The sequence below is a fragment of the Grampus griseus genome (assembly GCF_964374135.1).
Source record: "Grampus griseus genome assembly, chromosome: 1".
Taxonomy (NCBI): Eukaryota; Metazoa; Chordata; class Mammalia; order Artiodactyla; family Delphinidae; genus Grampus; species Grampus griseus.
This window is the reverse complement of record NC_139017.1, coordinates 87,326,724-87,352,327: the sequence shown is the minus strand read 5'-3', so window position 1 is coordinate 87,352,327 and position 25,604 is coordinate 87,326,724. Positions and strand designations below refer to the sequence as shown.

Here is a 25,604-nt window from a genome sequence, read left to right as displayed (position 1 = left end):
CAAACAGAGGAAGCTTTCCCCACGTTGAGACTCCAGATTACACAGCTTCAAGGCACCAACGCACACTCTTCCATCATAGCAGGCCGGTCCTGGCAAGGAATCTTTGTTTGGGGTTTACCCCTTTTTGGAAAGATTAGAAATGTTTCCTCCAGCTCCTCCAGTGGCTGCTGCACCAGGAAGCTATTAGCGTTGTTCCTTTATGTTGGCTCATCTCTTTATACATACTCCTGTTATTAGCACTTAATCACTTCATTATTGTCTGTTTTACAGATGGGTTTCCTCCAGACTGAATTCCTCCCCCCGAAGGTCAGGTACCAAATCTGATTCATCTTTGAATCCTTCAGACCTTGTGGTTTATTAGTGGATCCTCAATGAAGTTTTGATGAGTGAGGGAAAGAAGGAAAAAGGGTATGTGGTAGAGAGAACGGGGCTGCTTACCCACTAAAGCCACCTGGGACCTAACTTCACTTGGCAAGTGAACTTTGCTGGTATTCAGTGTAGAGGGTTTGTGCTGCCTCACATAACAGTGCTTCCTTGGGAAATTAGACTCTAGCCTCTGGCTCCTCAAAGGTCAGGGCAGCCCTTCCTCTGGCTCTCGTCGCGGCTGCCCCTTCCCAGGGAGAAATGAGTGTGCAGCCTACAAACTGCCTCACAGACATATCAAAGACTCTCTCCATTGGTCATACTTGTCTATGCCAATTATTTCAGTTTACTTAAATGAGTTGCTGTGGAAGCTCCTCAGAGGGACATACTTTAGAATGTTCCTACCGAAAATGTGGTGAAAGGCCCAGCACAGATCACCTGGGAGCTTCTTATAAGTGCAGAATCTTAGGCCTTAACACAGACCTTCTGGTTCGGAACTTGCATTTTAACAGATCACAGGTGACTCTAAGGATACTAAAGATTGGAAAGCTCTGCCCTAGGGAGTACTAGAGAACTGTGTTTTCCTCAAACTGGCCAAATCATAAGAATTACCTGGGTTGCTCGTTTCTATATTTCATCAAACTTTAGATGGCACTGAATGGAAGATCATTCTGATTTCAAAGAGGTTAATATATGTGTGTTTTTAAAAGAGTGTGTTTTAGAATCAGTAAGTTCCTGTAGTAGTGCCAATTCTAGAGCCTGAGAAACTATATTCTAAACTAATACAGTTTGAAAAACCCTGATCTAGACTAGTGGTTCTCAGCTTTTGGTGTATATTGGAATTTACCCAGAGAACTTAAAAAAAGAAAAAAATACTGATTTAACTGGTCTGGAGTGCAGTCCAGGCATGAAGAGTTTCAAATCTCCCAGGTGGTTCTAATGCGCAGCCAATGCAGAGAAACACTGAGCACCAAGTATTTAACTTGCTCTTTCCTTTTAGAGTGGAATTGCGCACCCGTGGCCAGGTAGACTGAGAAAGTGGGAGGTAGAACCTAGGTCTCCCATCTACCAGGTACCCTGAGCTATCCCTGATCACCTTCCTCCTACCCACTGCCTCTCGCCTGCATATCTGGGTATCTGGCTGAGAAGCCCTGGGCCTGGAGCCCAGACTCTCAGGGCTGATGGAGAAGCAGGCAGCCGCCAAGGTGCCTTCCATGGTGATCATCTTTTCCCAATCAAAAATTGGCAGGTGCTTATTGACTTAAGGGAAAACAGGAGAGTCTTTGAAATTGTGACTGTCTTGGAATCTTGGCTATAAAGTTTCAGTAATGATACCTCACCAGCCCTGCCTAACCTACCCACAATATTGGTAACTTATACCTAGGCCAGAGCTGTGCTGCAGCCTGCACTGTTCAGAGCAAGGAACTGCCAGGAGCTGTGCTAGACAGTTTACGTGGCTCATCTCAGTTAATTCTCACACTGACTTCAAGGTAAGTGCTCTTGTCCCCAAACTACAGACCAGATAACTGAGACTTGAGGGTTAAGTAACTTTTATTCAAGGTCATATAGCTTAGTAAACAAGCCGGGCAATCTTTCTTTCCACTACCCCACAAAAGCAGCCCGAGAAAGAACGTTGGGCAAAAAAAGACGGGCAAATGCATGAGCTCAGTAACAGCAGCACTTGCATTGTTAAAGGAGCCACTGACTTGTTTCACAAGTGGGAAAAATGTTTGAGCTTGTTCCTTTTTTACCTACCACCTCAGCAAACTTCTGTGCTGCTTCTCCTTGTTTCCTAGCTTGCTGGGCTCCCAATTCCCACTACTAAGCTGACTATGGGAACTCCTGGCCCTCACCTGCCCTCTAATTGCACAGACCTGCCTGCTACTATGCATGGACCATCCTGATGCCTCCTGCCTCCTGTCTTAAGCTCCTGTGCCTTTCCTGTGGCTCTTCTCCTTTATTATCCCATTTGGGTTCAGTGTCCTGGTAGAGTAGGTGCTATTCCCTCCCATTTTAGAGGTGAGGGAATTGAAGCACAGAAAGGCTATCCACATGTTACTAAACAAGTTAGTATCAGAATCAGCTAGAGCTCATGCGTCCTAGTCCACAGCCCGTATAACCCTGCAAAATTTTTTAGCTTCTTTAGCAACAGAGGAAGCTGTTCAGAGGAAGAGTGTGCGTTGGTGCCTTGAAGCTGTGTAATCCGGAGTCTCAACGTGGGGAAAGCTTCCTCTGTTTAGACTTTGTTGTTTGAATAGTTACAATATTTTGAATGAAAGAAAAAAAATCACTGTTTTCCAACTAATTTAATCCTGCTTCCTGAGTTAAGGGGAAGTCTTAGGATCTGTCTTATACCCAGTGGTAGGGATTGTGTGTAAAGCCTTGTCCCAGCTGGAGTTGGGGGGTGGGCATGAAGAAAGAGGAACTCCCTTCAGGGCCTTCCAGTCCAAAGGAAGATTTGGTGTAAATGCACAGAGAAACAATTTAGTTAAAGGAGCACTGTGCTAGTGCTGGAGAGTTCAGAGCTGTTTAAAACCTAGCCTCTACCCCTGGTAGAAAAGACAATTACACATCTCACTGTCAAGTTGATAAATTCTCTAGTAGAAGAAGGGAGAGAAAAATTGCAAAATGAGCAGACTTTCAAAAGAGAAGCAGAACAACAATAGGAGGAGACATTTGGAGGAGAGGAAAGAGCATGAGAAAAAGCATGGAGGCATGAGGTACAAAGTGTGCTCAGAGAAGACTGGGAAGTTAGATATGACTGGACTGGAGTAAAAGTGTGGAAAGTGCATGGAGGGGAGGGCTGGGAGACGAGAACAGGAAAGGAAAATTGGGGCTAGCCAGTGAAGGGCCTTGAATGACAAAGGGTTTGGCTAAAACCCATTTAAGACTTATAAGCAAGTATGGTTGGATACAGCTGCATGGTGCTATAAACAATGCGGGGTGACTGGGGTGGGGGACTGGCTCCTGGGAGAAGCTGAGAAAAAGAGCTGAACAGCTTGATTCTAGAAGGATCTAGGCATAATGTTTGGTTTAGGAAACTCATGGCCAATGATCTTTTTGAGGCTGCAGGTATTCTCTCCCAAGTCTAATATCTGCTGAAAGTGGTTTGACCTTGGTAGGAGGCTGACATCACAGGTGAGCATCAGGCTAGAAGCTAAGAGAAGCAGTTCTTCAGAGAATTAAGGAGTGCATTGTCATTGGGGGCCTAAGGTTCAGGGAGGCCCATTCCAGGAGCCATCTGGGGTACAGGCTAGGCAATGATGAAGCTGGTTTCAAGCTAGGGAAGATCCCAGAGGCTCAAAGACAACATTAAGTCCCCAATATGAAAACAGCTGGAGGTCGGAGAGGATGACTCACTCCTTCATTTCCCAAACTGTTCTGCATAGACAATGAAACCCCACTAAGATTCTTGCTGATGTTGTATAGGTGGGGAGATAGCGGCTTAGCTGTAATCAGGGCAGACTTCCTAGCAGGGACAGCATACTGAAAGTCTAGAAATAGGGGAGGGTTACAGGGTGAAGGGTGTGTTGTAGATGGGACGAGGGAGGAGCATGAAGGGACTAGTGAACTGGTTTTCCTAGGTAGGGTGGAGGGCAGGAATTGCCACCTATGGGCTGGTTAGGTAGGTAAACAGGTAGGTAGGTCTGGATTAAGGGGGAATCCTAAAAAGACCTGGCCCAATGCAAGATACCACCCTTTAAAGTTATGTCAAATTTTGTATTGTATCAGAATATAGATGACCTTCTACATGGTTACCTGGGACTTGATTTTTAATTTTGAGATTTATTTTTTTATTCAATGTTGAGAGCCCAACAGCCTCAAAATTCCTAAAGGCCCCAAGACTAATTTAGTCCGGGGTTAAGACATAGGAGAGTCTTAACTAGGTGGGATGTGGAGGCTATTACAGATTTTTATAGACTTTTGTTGCTTTCCATTTCCTTGATTATAAAAATCATGGATATGCATTATAGACAGTTTTTAAAATGCAAATAAGTATAAAGAGGAAAATAAATATAAGCTATAATTCCACCACTCACCAATAATCATTTGTTACACTTTTTGATGTGTTTGTTTTCTATGCATATATGTCACATAATTAGGGTCATACTGTATGTACAGATCTGTGCATCCATTTTTTTCACCTAACTTTACATTGTAAACATTTTCACCTTATTAAGAGATTCTTCAAGAACAATTTTTAATGGTTGTATTTCATTGTATGCATATGACATAATTTAAACATTTTCCTATTGTTGGACCTTTAAGTTTCCAACCTTTCTATGTGATAAACATTGCAGTTATGAACAATTTTGTGCATATTTTTCTTGCAGTGCTTTTTAGAAGAACAATTTCCTGGAAGTGGAATTACTGGATCAGATAATACGAACCTTTTTAAGACTCTTGAGTAGACGTTGCCAAATGGCTTTCAGAAAGATTATATCAATGTTTTTTACGACCACCAGTAGGATATGTGTGTGTCCCATCTCACTACCCCCTTGCCTGCTTTAGGATTTTTTTTCCTTTAATCTTTGCTAATTTGATGGGTGAACATGGTATCTCCTTGTTCTCTTTTTAGTTTTATTGATTCTTTGTGAGGTGAAGTTTCCCGCCCCCCCCCCCATGTTTACGGAGGCCATGGTTTTTTGAGTTTGTCCAGGGTGAAGAGCAGTAAGTAGGCAGGGATCAATGGAGGCAACACCAGGTGCCGGTAGGGAATAGGATTCAGGGTCCACAATCCAGTCTGGGGAGGAGGGGAGGAAGCAGAGTTCGGGAAGGAATTTGGTTGAGGTGGTGAGAATTGGGAGGAGCATTAGTACAACTGGGTGTGGGGGCAAAGGGCTCCCGCAAGGTAGAGACACAGGAATAGACTAATAGCTGCTAATACGTTTAATTATGTGCAGTGACGTTATAGGGCCTTTCTCCCACAGGTTTCCTTTAAGTAGGATTCTCTGCCACTTGGGAGTGGGGGTTCTGGTTGTGTGGGGTATCTGCAGTCCCCAAAATAGCCCAGCACCCCTTCTTTATAGACTGCAAGGTGAATCAACCTCTGAGAGTGTCAACAGGGGACCAAGGCCAAAGCACAGCAATGATATTACTGAACATTAACTGAGTAGTAACTACAAGCCAGGCACTTAACTTATATTAGTTCATTTATCCTAAAAACTACCATATAAAGTGGGGTCTCTTACACTCATTTTATAGAGGAAATAGAAGCACAGAGAAGTTAACATTCCCAGTGGCAGTCAGGAAGTAGGTGAAGTCTGGAATTGAACCACACTGGCTACAGAGCCTAAGCTCTTGACCAACAAATACAGAAATAAATGTGGGAAGGGGAGTCAGAATTGCAGGACACACCCTGCCTAGCTACGCCTGCCGGGAAGGACTTCTGCTAAAAGAGAACCTTGGCACAACAATAATAGCTATCTTTTATTGGGCACTGGCTTTGTGCCAGGTATCATGCAAAGGTGCCTAACGTTTCATCCTCACAATAACCCCTTTGAGTGAGGTACTGCGATTACCCCATCTCGCTTTACTGGTGAGGAAGCTGACGCACAGTCCTTGCCCAAGACGCTGCGGGGCGGATGCCGAGCGGCGGCTGCCCACGTGGCGCCGGGAAGAGGAAAAATGGCGGGGGCGGGGCCGGGGCCGGCTTGGCGGGGGAGGGCCCGAGCAGGGGCGGGGCCACGGACTTGGCGGGGCCTGGGACTGCGGAGAAGCGCGCCGGCGCTGGCGAGGTTTCAGTGGGGTTGCACCTGTTGCGTGACTCCACCACAGTCCAGTTACCCGAGTCCGACCCGAATACCCAGAAAGTGTGGAGAGAAGCCCAGACGAGTTCCGGGTCCCGCTCTCTGGGGAGCACGTGGCCTGCCCGCCTCTGGAGTGCGGGGCTGGGGGTCGGGACGCCGGGGTCTACAAGGCCAGTGCAGCGGCCCAGGTCGGCAGGGGTCGGCCTCCCTACAGCCAGCAATTTTGAAAGACTGTCTTACTTCTCCCATATCAGTGCCAGGGCAGGGGCCCTTGGAGCGACTTGCCGGGGTCTGGATCCCAGCCCTTCTCCCGTCCCTCGCGACCGGGCTTCCCGGCTTTGCAGACCCTGGAGAGCAGACATCCCGGTACCCCTCAGGGCTCGGGCAGCATGGCCTCAGGTGAGTGTGTGCGCGTGTTAAGGAGGGCAGGGTCTCTGGGACAGAGAAGTGCAGTGTCCAGGGTGACAAGAGGGTGGGCACAGCCTGCAGACCTACGGAAGGCGGACAGCTCCTCCCGGGGAGCGCCTGGAGAGCAGAGCCTGAGTGTGGAAAGACAGAAGGCAAAGTCAGAAGCCGCTAGGGTCTCTTTCCCAGACCCCAGAGAAGCCCCTGACTCCTGGCCATCCTGCCTTCCTAGAGGGTAGCTTCTGTGGACAGTGGAATTTTCCCAAGACAGGCTCCTCCCTACTGGGCTGGGATTCTCAGTTCTACCCCATCCTCTCCGAGCTGGGCTACCCCTGGGGCCGGGGGTCCGACGAGGAAAAAAGGGGACTCTGCCCCAGAGGGGCTGGATTTTCATGGAATCCGCTGGCCTTGAGAGGAAAGTGTTCTGAGCTTGGGGGTGCTTGCACTGGATCCCTCTCTATTACTATTTGTTTTCTGCCTGGCTGGCTGGACCAGTTAGCCTGGACTTTGACCCTTTTGCTCCAGAGCCCTGGCAAGGGGCAAGGGGCAAGGGGCAAGGGGCTCCTGAGGGCTTCGTGGAGTGCTAGGGCTGGCCCTTCTCCATCTTGTTTCCTCACTTCCACCCCCCAGGGGAAGTGAGGAAACAAGTGACATGACCATCCGTGTAACTCCGGCGGACTGAGGAGAGGAAGGGAGGGTTAAAGGGGCAGGGATGGAGGCCCCCCCCCCTCCTGAGGTTGCCTAGACAACATCAGAAATCATGGCCAGGGCCTCTTCCGCCTGCGGGGCCTCTGCTTCCTGCATCAGTCACTCCCGCTGGGGGCGGGGCAGAGGAAGGGGTTGGATGTGGCAGAGCCAGGCCCAGCTGGTGCGGCTCAGACTCCCCCCGCCGTCTCTGCGGCCGGAGCCATGGCATCCTATTCATCTGGTCCCGGCAAATCCAAGGCCAAATATCCCTTTAAGAAGCGGGCCAGCCTGCAGGCTTCCTCTGCAGTACCAGGTGAGTGTGTGCTTCCTGGCCTCAGGCTGGCTCTGCCCCTACCTCTCGCCCAGGCCACTGGTCCCCTCAGGAGGGGGGCTTCTCCTGCACCTTCTCTGCAGTGGTGCCCCTTGTCCCCTTCCCAGGGCCAGCTGGCTTGGGAGGTGGTGTGGGGAGGGAGGTGGGGTGGAGGGTGACAGGGTTCTGTGTCGGGGATGCTGTCCTCTGTAACGAGGAGTGGGCATGGGTGTGGGTGCAGCAAGAGTGTATTTGCACACGTGTCAGCGTGTGGATGTGCTAAGACTGTTTGCATGTGGAGTGTGTGTGAATGGAGTGGGGGATGTGTGGGACTGACTAGTTTGCAGACTGGCCACACTGCTGGTGTCTGTGCCTTTACCAGGCAGGCTCAGGCTGTCCTCTTGCAGTTAGTTACTCTTTCTAGGATCCTAGATCTTGAACCCCCTTACTGGGGGTCTGATGTTAAGGCATACTTATTGCCGCCCGGCATCCAGGGTCTAGGGGCTCAACTGTATCTATTGTTTGCAGTTTGTTCATTCCTGATCTGTCTTGTGAGCTTCCTCAGAAGTATGGGGTGTCCTTGGGCTGGGCCCGTGCGGGGGCTCAGGCTGGGGCCGCTGCCGGCCTGCGTGTGCTCCTGCACCCTTTGGTTCGGCTCCCACTCCTGTAGGCATCTCTGCACTGTTTGGATCTTGCAGCGTGGTGCAGCTGTGCCCATCGCCTTGAGGGCTCGGCTGCCTGGGTCCGTGCTTGCTGAGGGATAGCTACCTGCCGTCTGCTGCTCCCAGGCCTGTGGCTAAGGGAAGACCACCCCCACTTTGGTGACCAGGTCAAGCCAGTGCCCCCACCCCCGGAGCACCTGTCTGTACTTGTAGCCTGATTTTGCTTGTGCCTACCTCCTGGTTTTCTTATGCTACTGAAGATGCTGGCCTGAGTTCTGTATTGGCCTGAGGGTCTGTGTTCTCTGTGCCCAGGTCTCTGCCTCCAGAGGGTGTGTCCCCTGAGGCTAGATCTGTATACCTTGGGTTGGTCACATGGTGGGAGCATCTGATTCTTGGGCGTCAAAGCCTTGGGTACCTCTCTGCCTGCCAGGGCAGCCTTGGCAGTGAGTGAGGGGCTCTGGTCAAGTGGGTAGACAGGTTGGCAAGAATCTTGGAGCTGGTGGGAATGGCTGGGGAGTAGCCCTCTCTGGCTTTTGACCACCCCTCCCCACGCCGTGTGTGTGTGTGTGTGTGTGTGTGTGTGTGTGTGTGTGTATGTGGGTGTGGGTGTGGTGCTGTAGCACAGACCCTGGGAGAAGGGACCAGCAGGCAGCTGGGTCTTCTAGACCTGGCCTCAGGAAGTGTGGAGGTTATTGCCTGTCTGTCACCTCTAGTGAACCCTGGCAGCCTTGTGTGGTGGCTTGGCAGGCTGGGGGGATGGCTCTGCATGCCAGAACCTGTCCTGGTCACCCCAGCATTTCTGTGGAGACCCTGGGTCACCCTGCTAGGAGAGGTGGTTGAGATTAGGGCCTTTGACTCAGTTCTGCTGACCCAATACACACCAGCCCTGGAGGTCTGTGGTCAGTCTCTCTGGAGGGGGTTAGAAGTGGGGAGGAGCCGTGTAGGGTCAGGGTTCTTGGGGGATGCAAGGGCCTTAGGCTTTGTCTTAACACTCTGAGGGCAGAGCTGGTGCCCATCTTCCTTCTGCTTTCTGCTCTGCCCTCTTCCAAGTAAGAGACAGTGTTCCCACCCTGCCAATTCTGTTCTCTTCACACCCTCACTGCTCATTGCCTTGGCCTACGCTGGGCCCAGAAGCTCCTCCCGCCCCCAGTGGGTGGGACTGCACGTGGGGAGTGTTTGGAGGGTCCCAGGAGTTCATAATCACAGATGATGGTACTTTCCAGAACTATCTTGCAGAGCCGTATCTCTGTGCGCCTTATAGCAGCTGTGGCTAGGCAGGGCAGGACTCCTTATCACCTCATTATAGGCAGACTTGAAGCCTCCGGAAGGTAGAGACTTGCCAGTAATTGGGAACAGAGTCAGACTCAAGTCCTCCAAATTCTAGTCCCACTTCTGAACCTCTTCTCCTGGGCAGTCTGTCCCCAACGATAGGCTTGGACGGGGGCTGGAGGTCTAGGGGGCCATGAACCAGTCCCCTGGGCAACAGGGAAGCTCTGTAACTGGTCCTTTCCTGGACCGAGCCTCTACCCCGGCTGTCAGCCAGTTCCTCTCCCCAGCAGGGGCCCTGTCTCTCCCAAGAGACCCCGTAGTCAGGGGCCCAGAGGGCAGTGGTGAGACAAACAAGGCCATTGGGCAGAGGAAGCTGGCCTGGGGCTGTTGGGTATGGAGGTGAGGAGGGCTGCTCGTCCCCTCCTACTCTTTGGCTAGCCAGGCCCTACACACTATCCCCTAGGGCACTGCATTTTAAGGAGGCTTGTCCCTTCCCTGCCAGCCTGCCCTGCCCATAACGGCCTGCCCTGCTCCACCCCCTTGGGGGCCCCACTTTGGGCTGGGCCCTGGCACTGTAGAGGTTAAGGGCCTGTTCAGTTTGGGGGTTCCTCTTATCTCCCAACTCTGATACTCCTTCCCTTGATTTCTTTACTCCCCTGAGCTTCCCCAGTCCCCTGCTTGCCGTCATCCCAGGGTCTCCCCTGCATGCAGCTGCACTTGGTACAGCCCGTGCCGGCCCCTGAGCTGTCCTGGGGGACTGGCTGCAGCTCCACTCAGCAAACAGGCGGGCAAGGGGCACAGGGCTGCTGGCCGGCGCTGCCTGACTGCAGGTAGGGCCCAGGCAGGCACCAGGGCGAGGGGGGGCTAGGTCCTGGATCTGGGGCAGGCACCCCCTCTTCTTTTTGTCCAGCCTTAGGACAGGACTCTGGGGTGTTGGGAAGTGGGCCCAGAGACTTCAAGGCATGCTGCCTGGTAGAGTCTCTAGTCCATCCTGAGCCACAGTGGAGAGGGAAGAGGAGGGTGCTGGAGGGGAGTACCCCCCACGGCTGACTGGGAGAGCTTCCTGCTGGGAGGGTGGGGCTGGGGAGCCCAGAGAGGGTCCCCTGGGGTGGGCTGGGAGCTCAGGCAGCCTCTCTAGACTATCAGCTTCAAGGCCTTTAGTGCCAGCCTCCTGTTGGAAGCTGAGGAATTCTTCCTTCCGTGGAGAGAGACTCTGGCTTCTGATACTCCCTTCCCCAGGGCCTCCGGCCCAGATCCTGGGGCCTCTGAGTGGCGCAGACTGTTTGTGGCAGCTCCCTTTGGAGGGGCAGCCAGCAGTGGGAGGGGCAGGCTGGGGCCAGTCCACATCTTGGCAGCCCTGGGGTCCTGGGGGAGAGGGCAGGCCTCCAGGGAGGAGGTAGGGTTCCTGCTGCCAACCAGGTTCTCCACTTCCTCTCTTCCTCTTCCTTTGAAGGCTGGTCCCCAGGTCAGAGCTGAGTGGCAGCTGTGGCTTCCCCGGGCTTTGTACGTCTAGGGTATCAGGCGCAGACCCTGGCCCTTGAGAGGGGCATCTGCTGGTCCAGAGGCAGGTCTGATCCTGGATTGGCTGCCCTGGAAGCTGTGCACTTGGCATCGCTGGTGTGGCCTTAATGAGCGCCTGGAGGGGGGGTGGTGGGGAGTGTGTGTGTGTGTGTGTGTGTGTGTGTGTGTGTGTGTGTGTGTGTGTGTGTGTGTGTGTGTGTGTGTGTGTGTGTGTGTGTGTGTGTGTGTGTGTGTGTGTGTGTGTGTGTGTACATGGACACGTGGGTGCCTGCCTGTAGCAGGTACTCACATGGAGGTTCTCTCATGGCCTGATGGGGTGGCCCCTAGTCCAGGATTCAGATTTTTATTCCTGGGGTGAATGAATCCACTTGTTCTAGGGGCAGACTCGTGGCCCCACCCATGAGCCTGGAATGGGTGAGGGGCCCCCGTGCCAGACTGCAGGTGAGGTCCACATGCGGGCTCACTTCTCAGCCTCTGAGGGGTGACTGGCCTCTCTCCGGGGCTGGCCTGGGGCAGGCAGGGGCCCAGGGCTTCCAGTGCACCCAGGCCCTGCCCTTCACCCTTTGACCCTGCATCACTGTCTCCACAGAGGCTCGGGGTGGGCTGGGGGCCCCTCCGCTGCAGTCTGCCCGATCCCTGCCAGGCCCTGCCCCCTGCCTCAAGCACTTCCCGCTCGACCTGCGCACGTCTATGGATGGCAAATGCAAGGAGATCGCCGAGGTATCGCCTGGCACCGCACCCTGTGTCCCCCCATCACTGCCGCCATGCCTAGTCTTTGCTCCCCTCACCCCTTCTCCACCTCACCTGTCCCTTTACTTCACGCTTGGCTGTGCCCTGATCCCCTAGCCCGTACCAGGTACCCCCAGCTCCTGTGCCTTCACCCCATCCCCAGATCCTGATGGCCAGGCCACACTGACCCTTCCTTCCCTCCCACCAGGAGCTGTTCAGCCGCTCCCTGGCTGAGAGTGAGCTCCGGAGCGCCCCATACGAGTTCCCGGAGGAGAGCCCCATTGAGCAACTGGAGGAGCGGCGGCAGCGCCTGGAGCGGCAGATCAGCCAGGATGTCAAGTAAGCCCCCAGGTTCAGAGCCAGACAGGCCACCTCAAGGGGCAAGCCATGGGGTGGGGGGCACAGCCAGGCGGCCGTGGGGTGGGGGGCACAGCCAGGCGGCCGTGGGGTGGGGGGCACAGCCAGGCGGCCCTGGGGTGGGGGGCACAGCCAGGCGGCCGTGGGGTGGGGGGCACAGCCAGGCGGCCATGGGGTGGGGGGCACAGCCAGGCGGCCGTGGGGTGGGGGGCACAGCCAGGCGGCCGTGGGGTGGGGGGCACAGGAAGCGTGGGGTTGGGGGGAGGGACACAGGACAGTTTGCCCAGCATCCCTCTGTCTCCATCCGGACGCTTTCAGAGCCCCATCTCTTCTCTTCCAAGCAGTCCTCCCTCTGGGGCCCCCTGGGGAGGCGGTGCAGAGCAGTGGTGTGAAGCATAGGCTTTGGAGTCAGGCTGCTGGGTTCTGGTTCCGTCTTCTACCCACCAGCGTGGCCTGGAACATGTTGCTTAACTTCTGGGTGTGCTTTCTCATCTCCGATGTGGGGCAAGAGCAGCACCCACGGCATAGGGTTCTACATCCCTGTGAGGACCACAGGTGACACCACGTGCACGGCACCTAGGACAGTGCAGGCACCTGGGAGCAAGGGCCTCCTCAGCTGCCTGACCTCTCACTCCTCTCACCTCTAGGCTGGAGCCGGACATCCTGCTTCGGGCCAAGCAAGATTTCCTGAAGACAGACAGTGACTCGGACCTCCAGTGAGGAGGGCAGAGGGGTACGGGGGATGCAGGGCTGGGGCCTGTCCCACTGCTGTCTCCAGCCCCTCCCTCGTACCCTCCACTTGTAGGCTCTACAAGGAGCAGCGTGACGGGCAGGGCGACCGGGGCCTGTGGGAGCGAGATGTGGTGCTGGAGCGGGAATTTCAGCGGGTCACCATCTCTGGGGAGGAGAAGTGTGGGGTGAGTGTCCCCGTCCCCTGGATCCTGGTGGGCTCCCCGAGTCTGGGCAGCTGGGGGTAGAGGCCAGAGAGGGTGTTTCTCTTTCTTGAAGCTGGAGGGGCAGAGGGTCTGGCTGGAAGCTAGTTGCTGTGCTGAGAGCAGAATGGTCTGAGGGTTTCTGGGGTCAAGGCCCAGGGAAGAGGTGAGGGTGAGTCGGGTCTGGGTCTGGGACTGGGACCAAGGAGAGTGATTCCCCGTCTCCAGGTGCCGTTCACAGACCTGCTGGACGCAGCCAAGAGCGTGGTGCGGGCACTCTTCATCCGGGAGAAGTACATGGCCCTGTCGCTGCAGAGCTTCTGCCCCACCACCCGCCGGTACCTGCAGCAGCTGGCCGAGAAGCCCCTGGAGACACGGACCTATGAGCAGGGCCCGGACACCCCTGTGTCCGCTGGTGGGATCCCCCATCCCTGTCCTACTCCAAGTGCCCTGGTATCCCAGGCTCCCTGAGCTTGGTGCCCAGGAACCTCAGCCTGCCTGCTTTGTCCCACACACGAGTTCATTCCAGCCTCTTGGCATGCGGGGGTGGAGGCAGGGGCAGGAGCTGTCCTGCTGGGGCTTCTGGGCCAGGCAGCGGGTGGCCTGGAAGAGGCCTGGCCCTGACTCCACCCTTCTCACCCCTGCAGATGCCCCAGTGCACCCCCCTGTGCTGGAGCAGCACCCGTATGAGCACTGTGAGCCGAGCACCATGCCGGGGGACCTGGGCTTGGGTCTGCGCATGGTGCAGGGCGTGGTTCACGTCTACACCCGCAGGGAACCCGATGAGCAGTAAGAGGGGCGTGGGGCATTCTGGGGGGGAAGCTGTGGCGGGCTGCATCGGCTCGGGAGGGCCCACAGGGCCTGGCTTGCTCTCCTCACTCAAGCTCCCCCTACACGCCAGCTGCTCAGAGGTGGAGCTGCCGTACCCCGACCTGCAGGAATTTGTGGCAGATGTCAACGTGCTGATGGCTCTGATTATCAATGGCCCCATGTGAGTCTGTGCCCGTACCAGACACTCGTCTCCCCTCCCAGCCCGGATTCTTCCAGCCCCAGCCCTGCCCCAGACACCTGTCACCCAGTCTCCCACCCTTTCAGTCACCGAGTCCTAGATTTTCCCGTCATCTGCTGCCCCCTTGGCAGCCTCAGGCCTGCACCTTCCTGCTTCCTCCCTCTGCTCTGCTACCCAGGCCCTCCCAGGTGCTTCCTTGCGGGCCTGAGCCCCTGCCTGCTTCTCCTTCTGCCCAGAAAGTCATTCTGTTACCGTCGGTTGCAGTACCTGAGCTCTAAGTTCCAGATGCACGTGCTGCTCAATGAGATGAAGGAGCTGGCCGCCCAGAAGAAGGTGCCACACCGAGATTTCTACAACATCCGCAAGGTGGGTCCTCACCCCCAAGCCTGACCCTGCACCTCTGCCCAGCCTCCCCCTCCAGGGCCTGGGTCCCCACCCAGCATCCAGTTTGAAGAGTCCTCTCCCATCCCACTGCCCAGGCTCCGGACTGTCCTGGCCTCCCGTGGACCCAGCAGTCCCCGTTCCCCCCCAGGTGGACACGCACATCCATGCCTCGTCCTGCATGAACCAGAAGCATCTGCTGCGCTTCATCAAACGGGCGATGAAGCGGCACCTGGAGGAGATCGTGCACATGGAGCAGGGTCGCGAGCAGACGCTGCGGGAGGTCTTCGAGAGCATGAATCTCACTGCCTACGACCTGAGTGTGGACACGCTCGATGTGCACGCGGTCCGTCCCAGTGGTAGAGGGGCTGAGGGGCTGGGCCAGTGTGCGGGCCAGGGGTCAGGGGTGACTTGGGCCTGCCCTTCTCCCCCAGGACAGGAACACCTTCCATCGCTTTGACAAGTTCAATGCCAAATATAACCCTATTGGGGAGTCTGTCCTCCGAGAGATCTTCATCAAGACTGACAACAGGGTTTCTGGGAAGTACTTTGCTCACATCATCAAGGTAGGGAGGAGGGGCTGCCAGGGCCCACGTATAGGGAGGGGCAGCGTCGGCCTGCGGCAGCCCTCCCTGAGTGGGTAGCTGGGGGCTTGCATAGGTGGGTGGGGAGGGTGGGTGAGAGGCATGAAGGGGTCTGACTGAGCACACCTGGTGGGCACGAAGACAGGGACGGGTGAGAAGCCTGAGGGTGACAGTTGCCTCACACGTCCCAGGAGGTGATGTCGGACCTGGAAGAGAGCAAATACCAGAATGCGGAGCTGCGGCTCTCCATTTACGGGCGCTCAAGGGACGAGTGGGACAAGCTGGCGCACTGGGCCGTCATACACCGTGTACACTCTCCCAACGTGCGCTGGCTCGTGCAGGTGCCCCGCCTCTTGTGAGTGTCCCTTGGAGTGGGAGGGAACGTGGGGGCAGAGGTCAGGAGGCCAGGGCCTCCTCCTGCCCTCCTGGGATGGCTGACCCTCCCCTGTCCCAGCCGAGCCCTCGGAACTGGAGGGACTCCCTGGTCCACTCACGGTCTGTCCCGCCCGGCACACCCAATATGGCTCAAAAATGCTTCTGTGATTCTGCCCTGACCTGCACATACCTGTGTGCACTCGTCTCGCCTGCAGTGACGTGTACCGTACCAAGGGTCAGCTGGCCAACTTCCAGGAGATGCTGGAGAACATCTTTCTGCCACTGTTCGAGGCCACCATCCACCCTGCCAGCCACCCGGAGCTGCATCTCTTCTTGGAGCATGTGAGGGTGTGGCCCAGGGCTGGGTATGGGGGGGACACTGCCTCAGGCCTGGCCGCGGCTCTGGACCTGACCCCAGTGTCCTGTGCCAGGTGGATGGCTTTGACAGCGTGGATGATGAGTCCAAGCCTGAGAACCACATCTTTAACCTGGAGAGCCCCCTCCCCGAGGCCTGGGTGGAGGAGGACAACCCACCGTATGCCTACTACTTGTACTACACCTTCGTCAACATGGCCATGCTGAACCACCTGCGCAGGTGCCTGCTCCTGGGCTCCGCTGGTGCCGTGTCTCTGGCTGCCCTGCCAGCTCTCAGCCAGCAGGCCTTGCTCTGGGCCTGCCCTGGGCTGGGGCCACCAGATCTCTGACCCACCTCTTGGCCCCAGTCTTAGATGGGATGGGTTCTCTGCCCTCGGGGCTCTGTGGGTCAGCCCTCGCTGACCAAGGATCTACCCCTGCCCCCTGGTCCTAGGCCCACAAAGTCACTGGGTGGGGGCTCAGGAGCCCAGGCGAGCCAGGCTTGGGACCCGACGCTGTCTTCACGCCCCCCAGGCAGAGGGGCTTCCACACGTTTGTGCTGAGGCCGCACTGTGGGGAGGCCGGGCCCATCCACCATCTGGTGTCGGCCTTCATGCTGGCTGAGAACATCTCGCATGGGCTGCTTCTGCGCAAGGTCAGGCTCCGCACCCCAGCCTCCCCTCCTCCCAGCCCTTCAAGCCTCTTTAGCAACTGGTTCTCCTCCCCAGCTTGGACCCCAGCCTCCACACGGAGGCCCGAACTTGGATTCTGGCTGTAACTGACCCTGTGCAACTCAGGCCCATCCTGGACTGCCCTCTGTCCCCCACTGTGACCTGTAACCCCCAGAGCCAGGTGTCCTCCCCAGGCTGGAGGCCACCTGACAGGCCTGCCCTCCCTGTTGCCTGCCCAGGCCCCGGTCCTGCAGTACCTGTATTACTTGGCCCAGATTGGCATTGCCATGTCCCCGCTCAGCAACAACAGCCTCTTCCTCAGCTACCACCGGAACCCACTACCTGAGTACCTGTCCCGTGGCCTCATGGTCTCACTGTCCACCGACGATCCCCTGCAGTTCCACTTCACCAAGGTCAGCACACGGCGGCAGCCTGGTGGGCGGGTGTCCTGGGGCACGAAGGCCACCCGGACAGGGCAGGTCTCGGGGCTGGTGCTGCCCTCTGCTGGTGGAGTGCAGCATGCCTCATGGCAAGTCTATGGGAGGGGCGGGTGGCAGGCCCGGTCTCCCCGCCTGAGGGAACCTGGCCTGTGCAGGAGCCACTGATGGAGGAGTACAGCATCGCCACCCAGGTGTGGAAGCTCAGCTCCTGCGACATGTGCGAGCTGGCACGCAACAGTGTGCTCATGAGTGGCTTCTCCCACAAGGTACTGCACCCCCTTGGCATCCCCTCTCCTCCCCTGCTCTGTGTTTTGGGAAGGTCCCAGGGTAGCTGGCCCCTCAGAGCTGGCTGCAGCCCTGCTCATTGTCCTGCCCCTTCAGGTGAAGAGCCACTGGCTGGGACCCAACTATACCAAGGAGGGCCCTGAGGGCAATGACATCCGCCGCACCAATGTGCCGGACATCCGTGTGGGCTACCGCCATGAGACCCTGTGCCAGGAGCTGGCGCTCATCACGCAGGCCGTGCAGAGCGAGATGCTGGAGACTATCCCGGAGGAGGCGGGCATCACCATGAGCCCGGGGCCTCAGTGAGCCCGGCCCAAACAGTGCCCCCGCGTCTTGGCACCTTGACCACGTTCTGTCCTCAGACCCCTCCCGCCCTGTTGTGGTCTCTGCATGTGTCTGTTCTTTGTTCTGTCCTGCATGTTTCTACCTGTATCTGTGCCGCCCAGGAGCCGCTTTACCCTTGTCTTGGCTTGGGTGGCACCTGATGGCCCAGGTTTGAGGTCTGCCCTGCTGGTGGACCTGTCCCAGGATCCTCTGAAGGCTGGCTGTCCTGCGGGCATCTGAGTGTCCACAAGAGCCAGGGATGGTTGTGGGGGTCTGGCCCTTGGGGTCCTGGCTTGGGCAAATCTGAGCTTTGGCTGGGGCTTGAGTTTGGGCCTCCGTCTTGCTTATGCGGCTGAGGGGCAGTCAGGTGTGGCCTGTACACGTGTGTTGTGGGCACGGACTGCCAGGGATCTGCAGCAGGTAGAATTGGCTGAGTCACAGCCCTGGCTGCCTGGGCTTGGGCCCCGGAGGTGCTGGACCAGCACCTCTGCCAAGTCACGGCCCAGCAGCTTTCACCGTCCTTCCTCTGGTCCATGTGCTCCCCTGGTGTCAGCTCCCTGTGCCTCTGTGGGAGGGGGCAGCTGCCCTGTGCTGTGTCTGACGCCATTGCAGCTGGAGCATCCTGGATCTGCCACCAGCCCTGAGGGCAGTATCCCTACAATGGTCCCCAGAGTTTTGACCAGACCTGGATCCCACCTGGTCCCCTGTGTTGTGTTCTGGACCGAGGCCTTTGCTATGAATTGCAGTGTTTCATACAATCCCATCTTTCCTAGTGCATGAGAAATAAAGATTATTTAAGTAACGAGGCAGATGGGGTCTCTGTCGGGAGAGGGAGAGCCGTGGTGGATGGTGGCTGAGGTCGGGTCCAGGAACACTGCGGATGGAGATACAGCAAATTCTGAGGGGAGTGACTGGGCTTGACTGAGTGTGTTTATGCATGTGGAAACTGACAAAGGCAGCGGGGTGGGAGGAGAGGCCCACCGGGGACCTGTCTGCTACCCCTAGGCCCTTGTCCAGCCTGCCCCCTCTGAAATGGACTTGGCCCCAGGTCTCGGGCACATCTCTGTCACATCAGTTTGGGGAGTAGCATCCCCTTTCCACCTTCTACTTCCTCCTCACCTCCAGCCTCTTAGGACACCCTAGTAGATGTGGGAATGTGAGATTACAAGCAAGCCTGAGGCCAGTGGTTCTGAAACTCTGGGGACATCAGGCCCTTCTGGGGAGCTTGTTTAAAACGCTGTTTCCAGGTCCTACCCTCTGCGATTCTGATTCAGTAGGTGGGAGGCATAGCGCAGAAATCTGCAAGCTCCCGGCAGATTCTCTTGCAAAGGGTTGGAGCAAGCGTGTGCCTTCTGAATCCAGACCTAACCGGCTTGGCTTCAGTCCCATGTTTAATTCATTATTTTTGGAGCACCTCCTTGGGCACAGAGGTTGCTGGACTCTGTTGCCCGTGTAAGGAGGAGAGTGGAATGTGCCCTGTGCTGTGCAGGGTCTTGGGTTGGCGATGGAGAAGCTGTTTGCTGCTGCTGCTGAGGGAGGGGAAAGACGGCTGGTCGCTTCAGACACAATTAGCCCTAGAACAGTGTGATCCTGCCTAACTGAGGGCCTGGAGAGGGAACAGGAGGCTGGCTGCCTCCCCACTCCTGGGCAGCTCGCTCTGCTCCAGCCCCGCCTCTCTTCCTGCATCTGCATCTTGCCTAGCCCTCTGGGCAGAAGCTCCCCTGATGCCACTGCCTCCTGAGGGCTACTGGCCAGGCGCACTCCTGGCCAAGGCCCAGGGTTCTTCTGTCTTTAGAAGGCATCTCTAGCCAATTTGTTCTAGCCGTTTACACAACGTAGAGCAGAACGTTAGAGCTGGATGCTGGGCAAGAGATTGTACAAGTCTGGCTGGTTTCTGGTTGGGGAAACAGGCCCAGGAGATGCAACTGGCTGGTGGCGGAATCTGGGCTGGAGCCAGGGGAGCTCGGGGTCCAGGGCTCCCCACCTCACACTGGGCCTGCATCTGCCCAAGGGAGGATGCTTTAACAGGCTGAAGGGAACTTACTTTTCAAGGAGGTGAATGTATTTAACAGTAAAAAACATGTTGTCTTCATCTGTAAGACAAGGAAGGAGGATTAGAAGATCTTTCTAGAAGGCAAGAATTACCTGTCTCATTTGCTAGCACTTAGGACAGCCAAGGCTCCGTATTTTCTCATTGAACTTGTCATATAATAGAATCCTTCATTCCATTTTCTCGTCCCTTGTACATTCTTCTCAGTGTTCTGAGGCCTAGCTGTAAGAATATTACCAATTTAAAAAGTTTCTTAACAACCTCCCCACTGTTTTTTTTTTAAACAACTTGCTTCTAGATATTTTGTCTCTCAGAAATTTCTCTTTTAAACATTTATTGAGAGCAAATAATTTTAAAACAGACCTTAGTACTTTTTTTTAACTGAAAAGAGTAATTTTCATTTAAAAAGTTTGGAAAATATAGAAAAAATGGGAAGAGGAGAAAAGCCCACTCATAATCTACCAGTTTCAACAAATATTTGATCAACTTCTGTCTGAGATCCATCTATATGTTTAAAATATATTTTATATATTTACATATTCCTTTCAGTTCTTTTTAAAAAGGCATTTTAAGTTGAGATCATACATGTATAATTTTGTATTTTAAAAATATTTTAATGTCCTTCTACATTTCATTAATATTTTTACGTTCTTTATAAATTTTAATCACTGTACACTGCCCCATGATGAGCCTCACCATAATGGCTCTTCTTTGTTAAGGATAACCATGGCCTAATGTCATGGCTACCAGTGTCTGCTTTGGCTCCAGACCACTGGGGTTTGAATTTTGGCTTCACTGCTTACTGGCTGTGTGACCTTGGGCAAGTTACTTCCCCTCTCTGTGCCTCCAGGTCCTCACCAATTTCATAGGGATAATAACAGCACTTTTCTCATGGGTTGATTTTGGATTCACTGAGTCTCGATATAAAGCACTAAGTGCTCAATAAATATTAAATATTATTATCTTTGCATATAGGGCTTTACAGATTATTCCTAATCTAGATGACCGTGAATGAAATGACCAGGTCCAAGATATCTATCTTATTGCTTCTTGATAGAATGAATCAAAGTGTGTCAACTGCAGTTAAAGTCCTTTCCCCGCCTTCTCTCTCACCCACTCCAGTGCAGTCCTTCTACCTCCTTCCCTTTCTTGGAATTATGTCATGCCCCTCCTCGTGCCTGCTTGGGAGGTGTGTGTGGAAGTTTTGTGAAGAGGCTGCATCTTCCCTCCTCTCCCTCCTTCCTCGATGGTCGGGATCCAGGGCTTCTGCCTCTTGCGTGGAGAAGGGAGTGGAGTGGATGGCAGAGGGAATTCAAAAAACTGGTCTGCTCTGAAGGGCCCCAGACAGAGTGCAATAAAACAGGCAAATCAACTTGTCTCGGCCAGTCTGCTTTGAATGGGCCCGGCCCTGAGTGACGTCTGCACTGGGGGACTGTCTCTTGTCAGTCACAAAACGCTGTGGCTGGGCGGGCTGTGCCAGGCCACATCACACCCTGCCCTGCTTCACCTCCTGGTGCCCCTTCCTGGGGGACTTGAGGGGAGCAGAGGGGCAATTGGCTGTGCCCCCAGATGGAAGGGGCTGGTAAGGCTTGGTTAGGATGACAGTGATCCTGATTTCCAAACCTTACGTGAGAACGTTCGCCCCATCAAAGCATTGCCTCATTCATAAATGTATGTATATGGAACTCCAATAAAGATTTAAGCATTAAATCACGTTTAATCCAACATTTGGCAAATCATTTTGTTTTCAAAATGAGAATAAAAGTACCCAAATAAGGATGCCCTGGACCATCCGGGGTCGGGTGCTCTAGCAGCTGGACCTGCAGGGGCAGGCTGCATGTCTGGAGATGGAGAGGAGCCAGTGTACTGGCTTCGCGAGCAATCCCGTCCTGTCCAGGGGCCAGGGGTGGACTTCTAAAGGCCCAGGAAATGCTGGAGACTTGAAAGAAAAACTTTGGGGGCTGAAAAATACGAAAAAGCGTCAAAATTGCTAAATGTTTAATGCCTTCAGAAAGTAACATGTCAACTTTAATATTTGTTAAGTCTGGTATCCATACAAATGTCACTATGTTTGAAAACAATTTGTAGGTTGGATTTTTGTCATGAGTTCCAGAATATGCAGGAATGATTGAAGAGAAATCATAGCCAGTAGTAAATTGAAAGAGTTACTCAGAGTCTAGTAATTTCAAAAGCAAATTCATAAAAATCCTTTTACATTTCAAGCAGAGTTATATTTAATGAGGAATGTGGGTGCAGTTTTAATGTTTGTGGCGATGAGGGTGGGGCCTCCGAGAGTCTGATGCAGGGTCTGGAAAGGGCTGAAAGCGCCCTGCCTTTATATGCAGTCCTGCTCTGGGCGGGGATCAGCTCAGCTCTGGACTAGCCTGGCCCCTTTGCCCTCCTGCCTCCCTAATGAGTCTAGGCAGATGCAGGGCACCTATTACTGCCACAGGCATCTTCTCTAGGTCTGTGCAGGACCTTGTGTGCCTGGAGTTTGTCTCCATTTTGCAGATGAGGAACTGACTTGGATTTGAAACCTGAGTGTTCCACTTATTAGCTGGGCAAGTCCCCCCTCCTCCCTGACTTTCTGGGTTTGGGGGTGACAACCCATTCTCAGCCTGTGTTTTCCATGTGGGGTAAATACCTCCCGGGCACCCGGCACTGGGCTGAGCACTTTACAAGTGTGAGTGCATTTCATGTGCCTAAGGACTCTGCATGCTAGCTCTCATCATGAGGCTCTGCCTTAGAGAGAAAATTGAGGGTCAGGGAGGTTAAGTAACTTATCCAAGGTGACCCCACTGGCAAATGGAAGAGCTGGAATTTGAAGCTAGAACTGTCTAGCTGCAAAGTCCTTGTTCCTCCTACACTATGACGGTCCCTGGGGCGGGGGTGGGGGGGGGCCTGTGAGTGCTGCATGTCTGGTGGGGGTGGGTCTCTGTAGAATTGGGTGCTCAGGGAAGGGACGGTGCCTGGCTCTGGTGAGCAGATGGACCAGCAGAGGCAAGGCTGGAGGCACAAAGGCTGTGGAGGAGGCTCCTGTAGCCTCCCAGGTGCGAGTGGGAGTGGAGAGCTTTTGTGGGGAGGCAGTTAAGACCAGTGGTGAAGAAAGGGGTGGCAAATAAAAGAGAAAGGGGTGGCAGAACTGGCCTCAGTGGCTCGTACAGCTTGATCAAAGACTGAGTATGTGAATGCCCTGAGGCAGGTGTGTACTCCAGTTGGCCACAAGCCCCATCCCTCCCTGATGCCTTTTACCTGGCCCAATCCACACACTGCCATGGAGGTATCTGACTTTGTGATCCCTGGGTTAAATCACTGTTTCGCGGTACAGCTCTTTCACTTTATTAGCTGTGATCTTGGGCAAATTGTATGAACTCTGAGCTTCAGTTCTCTTATCTATAAGATGGAGACACCAAGGTCTCCTGCACTGGCTGTTGTGGACATTAAATACCGTATATAAAGCTCTTAGCAGAGTGATCAGCACACAGAAAACCCTTGGTGCTCATTTGAAACTTATGAAACCTTAATGCCCTTTTTGCTTCCTGTCTCTATCTCTCCATCCACCCCTCCTTCTCCCCAGCAGACCATGGAGTCCAATTCCTGCTGCTGCTTTTTGCTCACATCCCAGAGGCAGCAAAGACATTTACTGGGCGAGAGGCACGTGCTGGGGCAGAAGTGGGGGGAGGAGAGCAGCAGAGAGGAGACCCCTTGGCTGTACTCACTGAGGGCCTCAGTGGGTGAGCATCTTAGCAGAGGTCGAGATGGAGATGGTATTCAAAAGCTGCAGAGGGAGGCAACCCGGCAGGCCTGATCCTCTGTCTGTCATGGTGTCCGGAGATGACCAGTGCACAGGACCCGACTCCCTCTGACCGAGGTCACAGGAGACATGCAAGTGTCACAGCAGAACAGGCAAGTTACTCACCAACTTATGAGGGAATCAAAACACCAAGCAGAGGATTTTCTCAAAAGTCAGTCAGCAGTGGCTTGGTGAGTGGTGAGATGCAGCCAGGGTTTTGAACAGCCTCTGTTGGCCCTGCGGCTCCTTCTCCTCTGCATCCGTGTGTCCCTGAGCAGAGCCATTCTAACTCATAGAGTGCCTTTGTGTATTTAGAAAAAGATGCCCCTTCTCTGAGGAGACGGGCCTCATGCTGGGGAGCACAGCTTGGTGAGCAGAGAATAGGCTGGCTTTTGGTCCTGATCACCCAGGGGCTCTTGTCAGTGGATACCCTGTTGGATGTAGGTAGCAGACTGGCCCTGGGGCCCCTGGGCACCTGCAGCCTGAGGGTGTGTGTGCAGCCACGTTGTCACTGATGCCACTGGCTCTCGCATCTGCTCTTGGAGGATGTCATCCTGCCAGGTCTGGGAGTTCCTGGCAGCATCCTACATGAGCTTATGAGTCAGATGAAGCTGCAGTCACCTCTGGTCCATCCCTGTCCTGTAGCTGAATAAGGCTCAGTGGCCACAGAGCTGCCCCGGTGCCTCAGTGCTGCTGTTGGGGTGCACGTGTTCATGCCACGGTGTCCCCAGGACAATCTGCCTCGGGCGCTGGAGACCCCACTGTGAAGAATCGGGCGCATGGCTCTCTCCTGCCCTCTCTGCCACATCCCGTCCCTGTGCATCTGGGGCCTTGCAGGGCTGCTTGAACACCTGGGTCATGCGCAAACCCAGGGCTGATGTTCACCCGCGTTATCACCTTTGTGGCAGGATAGGAAAAGGTGGCCCCTTTGGGCAGACGTGGCCGTGACATCTCACAGAACTGATGGCATTTTTGGGTAGAGAAAAGGGTGTTCTCCCCCACCCCAGGTAATCACAGGCAGCCATGCCAGGGTGAGTTCCTTGGTGAGCAGAGGGTAGACTGGATTTCAGCTTCCCCTTGCCCAGCCGCAACCCGGCACTGGTAGCCCTATGCAGTTTCCAACATGTCCACACGGTGGCGGTACTGAGATCCTTGTGAGAACCCCACGGGCTTCTGCCCGCAGCTCCTAGCTCTGAGGCTGGGCTGGGGCACCCTCTCCAGGCACCCATGCCACTGACTCATGCAGTGGGCACCTGTGGGGCCCCGCCCCACTAGCCCAGTAGGCAGACTGGCTCACGTACGAATCCTCCCAGTGAGATGTGGCTTAGGCTAAGCCAGGAGTCCCCCAGGAGTAGAGCTGCCCAGGGGTCAGCTGATGTGGACACCCTTTGTCCTGGACAAGGATTCTAATCCTTTTTTTCTTTTTTAAAGATTTTTTTTTTTTTTTTGATGTGGACCATTTTTAAAGTCTTTATTGAATTTGTTACAATATTGCTTCTGTTTAATGTTTTGGTTTTTTGGCCACAAGTCATGTGAGACCTTAGCTCCCCAGTCAGGGATCAAACCCGCACCCCCTGCATTGGAAGGTGAAGTCCCAACCACTGGACCTCCAGCGAAGTCCCAGGATTCTAATCCTTTTGCTGTGCTGTTCTAGACCTCGCTCTACCCCTTTCTCTTGTTACCACATTCTTCTTTCAGCTCTGTGGGCCACATGTGGGTAGGCCCCCTCTCCTTCTACACTCAGCAGGTCCTGACTGGGTTTCCCAGCTGCCCCTGCTGCTCATCTGGAGCGCCTCTTAGTTTTTTTTTTTTTTTTTTTGCGGTACGCGGGCCTCTCACTGTTGTGGCCTCTCCCGTTGCAGAGCACAGGCTTCAGACGCGCAGGCTCAGCGGCCGTGGCTCACGGGCCCAGCCGCTCCGCGGCATGTGGGATCCTCCCGGACCGCGGCACGAACCCGTGTCCCCTGCATCGGCAGGCGGACTCTCAACCGCTGCGCCACCAGGGAAGCCCGCCTCTTAGTTTTAAGACGATTTCTGCAGGAGTTCATTTTATCTCCTCTGAGTGGATTCTCCTGTAACCTTCAGAGCTTGAGGAAGGCCTATTTGTCCCTGCCATGTACCAGCCGCACCCCAGTCCTAGTCGAGGAGACAAGGTTCCTTGCTAAGAGTGCTGGCAGAGGTCCATTTGGGCTGTGGTGGTCAGCGGGGAGGAAGCTCTGGGCTCCAAGGAGGAGGTGGGCTTTGATCGGGCTCGGCGAGGATGGAGAGAACCTTCATGGAGGAGGGGGAGGGAGGAAGACATCCTGGGGCTGCTCGGGGGCATCTCCCCCTCATCCTCTGGTGTGGGGTCAGT

At 54.8% G+C, this 25,604-nt stretch overlaps 1 protein-coding gene across 4 annotated transcripts; it reads left to right on the top strand.

Annotated features, from left to right (window-relative positions):
* Positions 1–6,085: 6,085 nt before the first annotated feature.
* Positions 6,086–18,201, top strand: AMPD2 (adenosine monophosphate deaminase 2). 4 transcript variants are annotated; one of them, XM_082675424.1, is made up of 18 exons: positions 6,086–6,512; positions 11,557–11,687; positions 11,905–12,035; positions 12,701–12,769; positions 12,859–12,970; positions 13,214–13,400; positions 13,633–13,774; positions 13,887–13,976; positions 14,231–14,360; positions 14,527–14,721; positions 14,810–14,941; positions 15,151–15,314; positions 15,550–15,676; positions 15,766–15,929; positions 16,223–16,343; positions 16,599–16,772; positions 16,955–17,065; positions 17,181–18,201. In XM_082675424.1, the coding sequence occupies exons 1-18, from the start codon at positions 6,503–6,505 to the stop codon at positions 17,388–17,390; spliced, it is 2,400 nt and encodes a 799-aa protein (XP_082531550.1). In that variant the 5' UTR covers positions 6,086–6,502; the 3' UTR covers positions 17,391–18,201. The 4 variants fall into 4 exon arrangements, 3 of the variants coding, with proteins under 3 accessions (XP_082531550.1, XP_082531551.1, XP_082531552.1); XM_082675425.1 differs by lacking the exon at positions 6,086–6,512 and adding an exon at positions 7,413–7,518; XM_082675426.1 differs by lacking the exon at positions 6,086–6,512 and adding an exon at positions 10,233–10,276.
* The last annotated feature ends 7,403 nt before the right edge of the window (positions 18,202–25,604 follow it).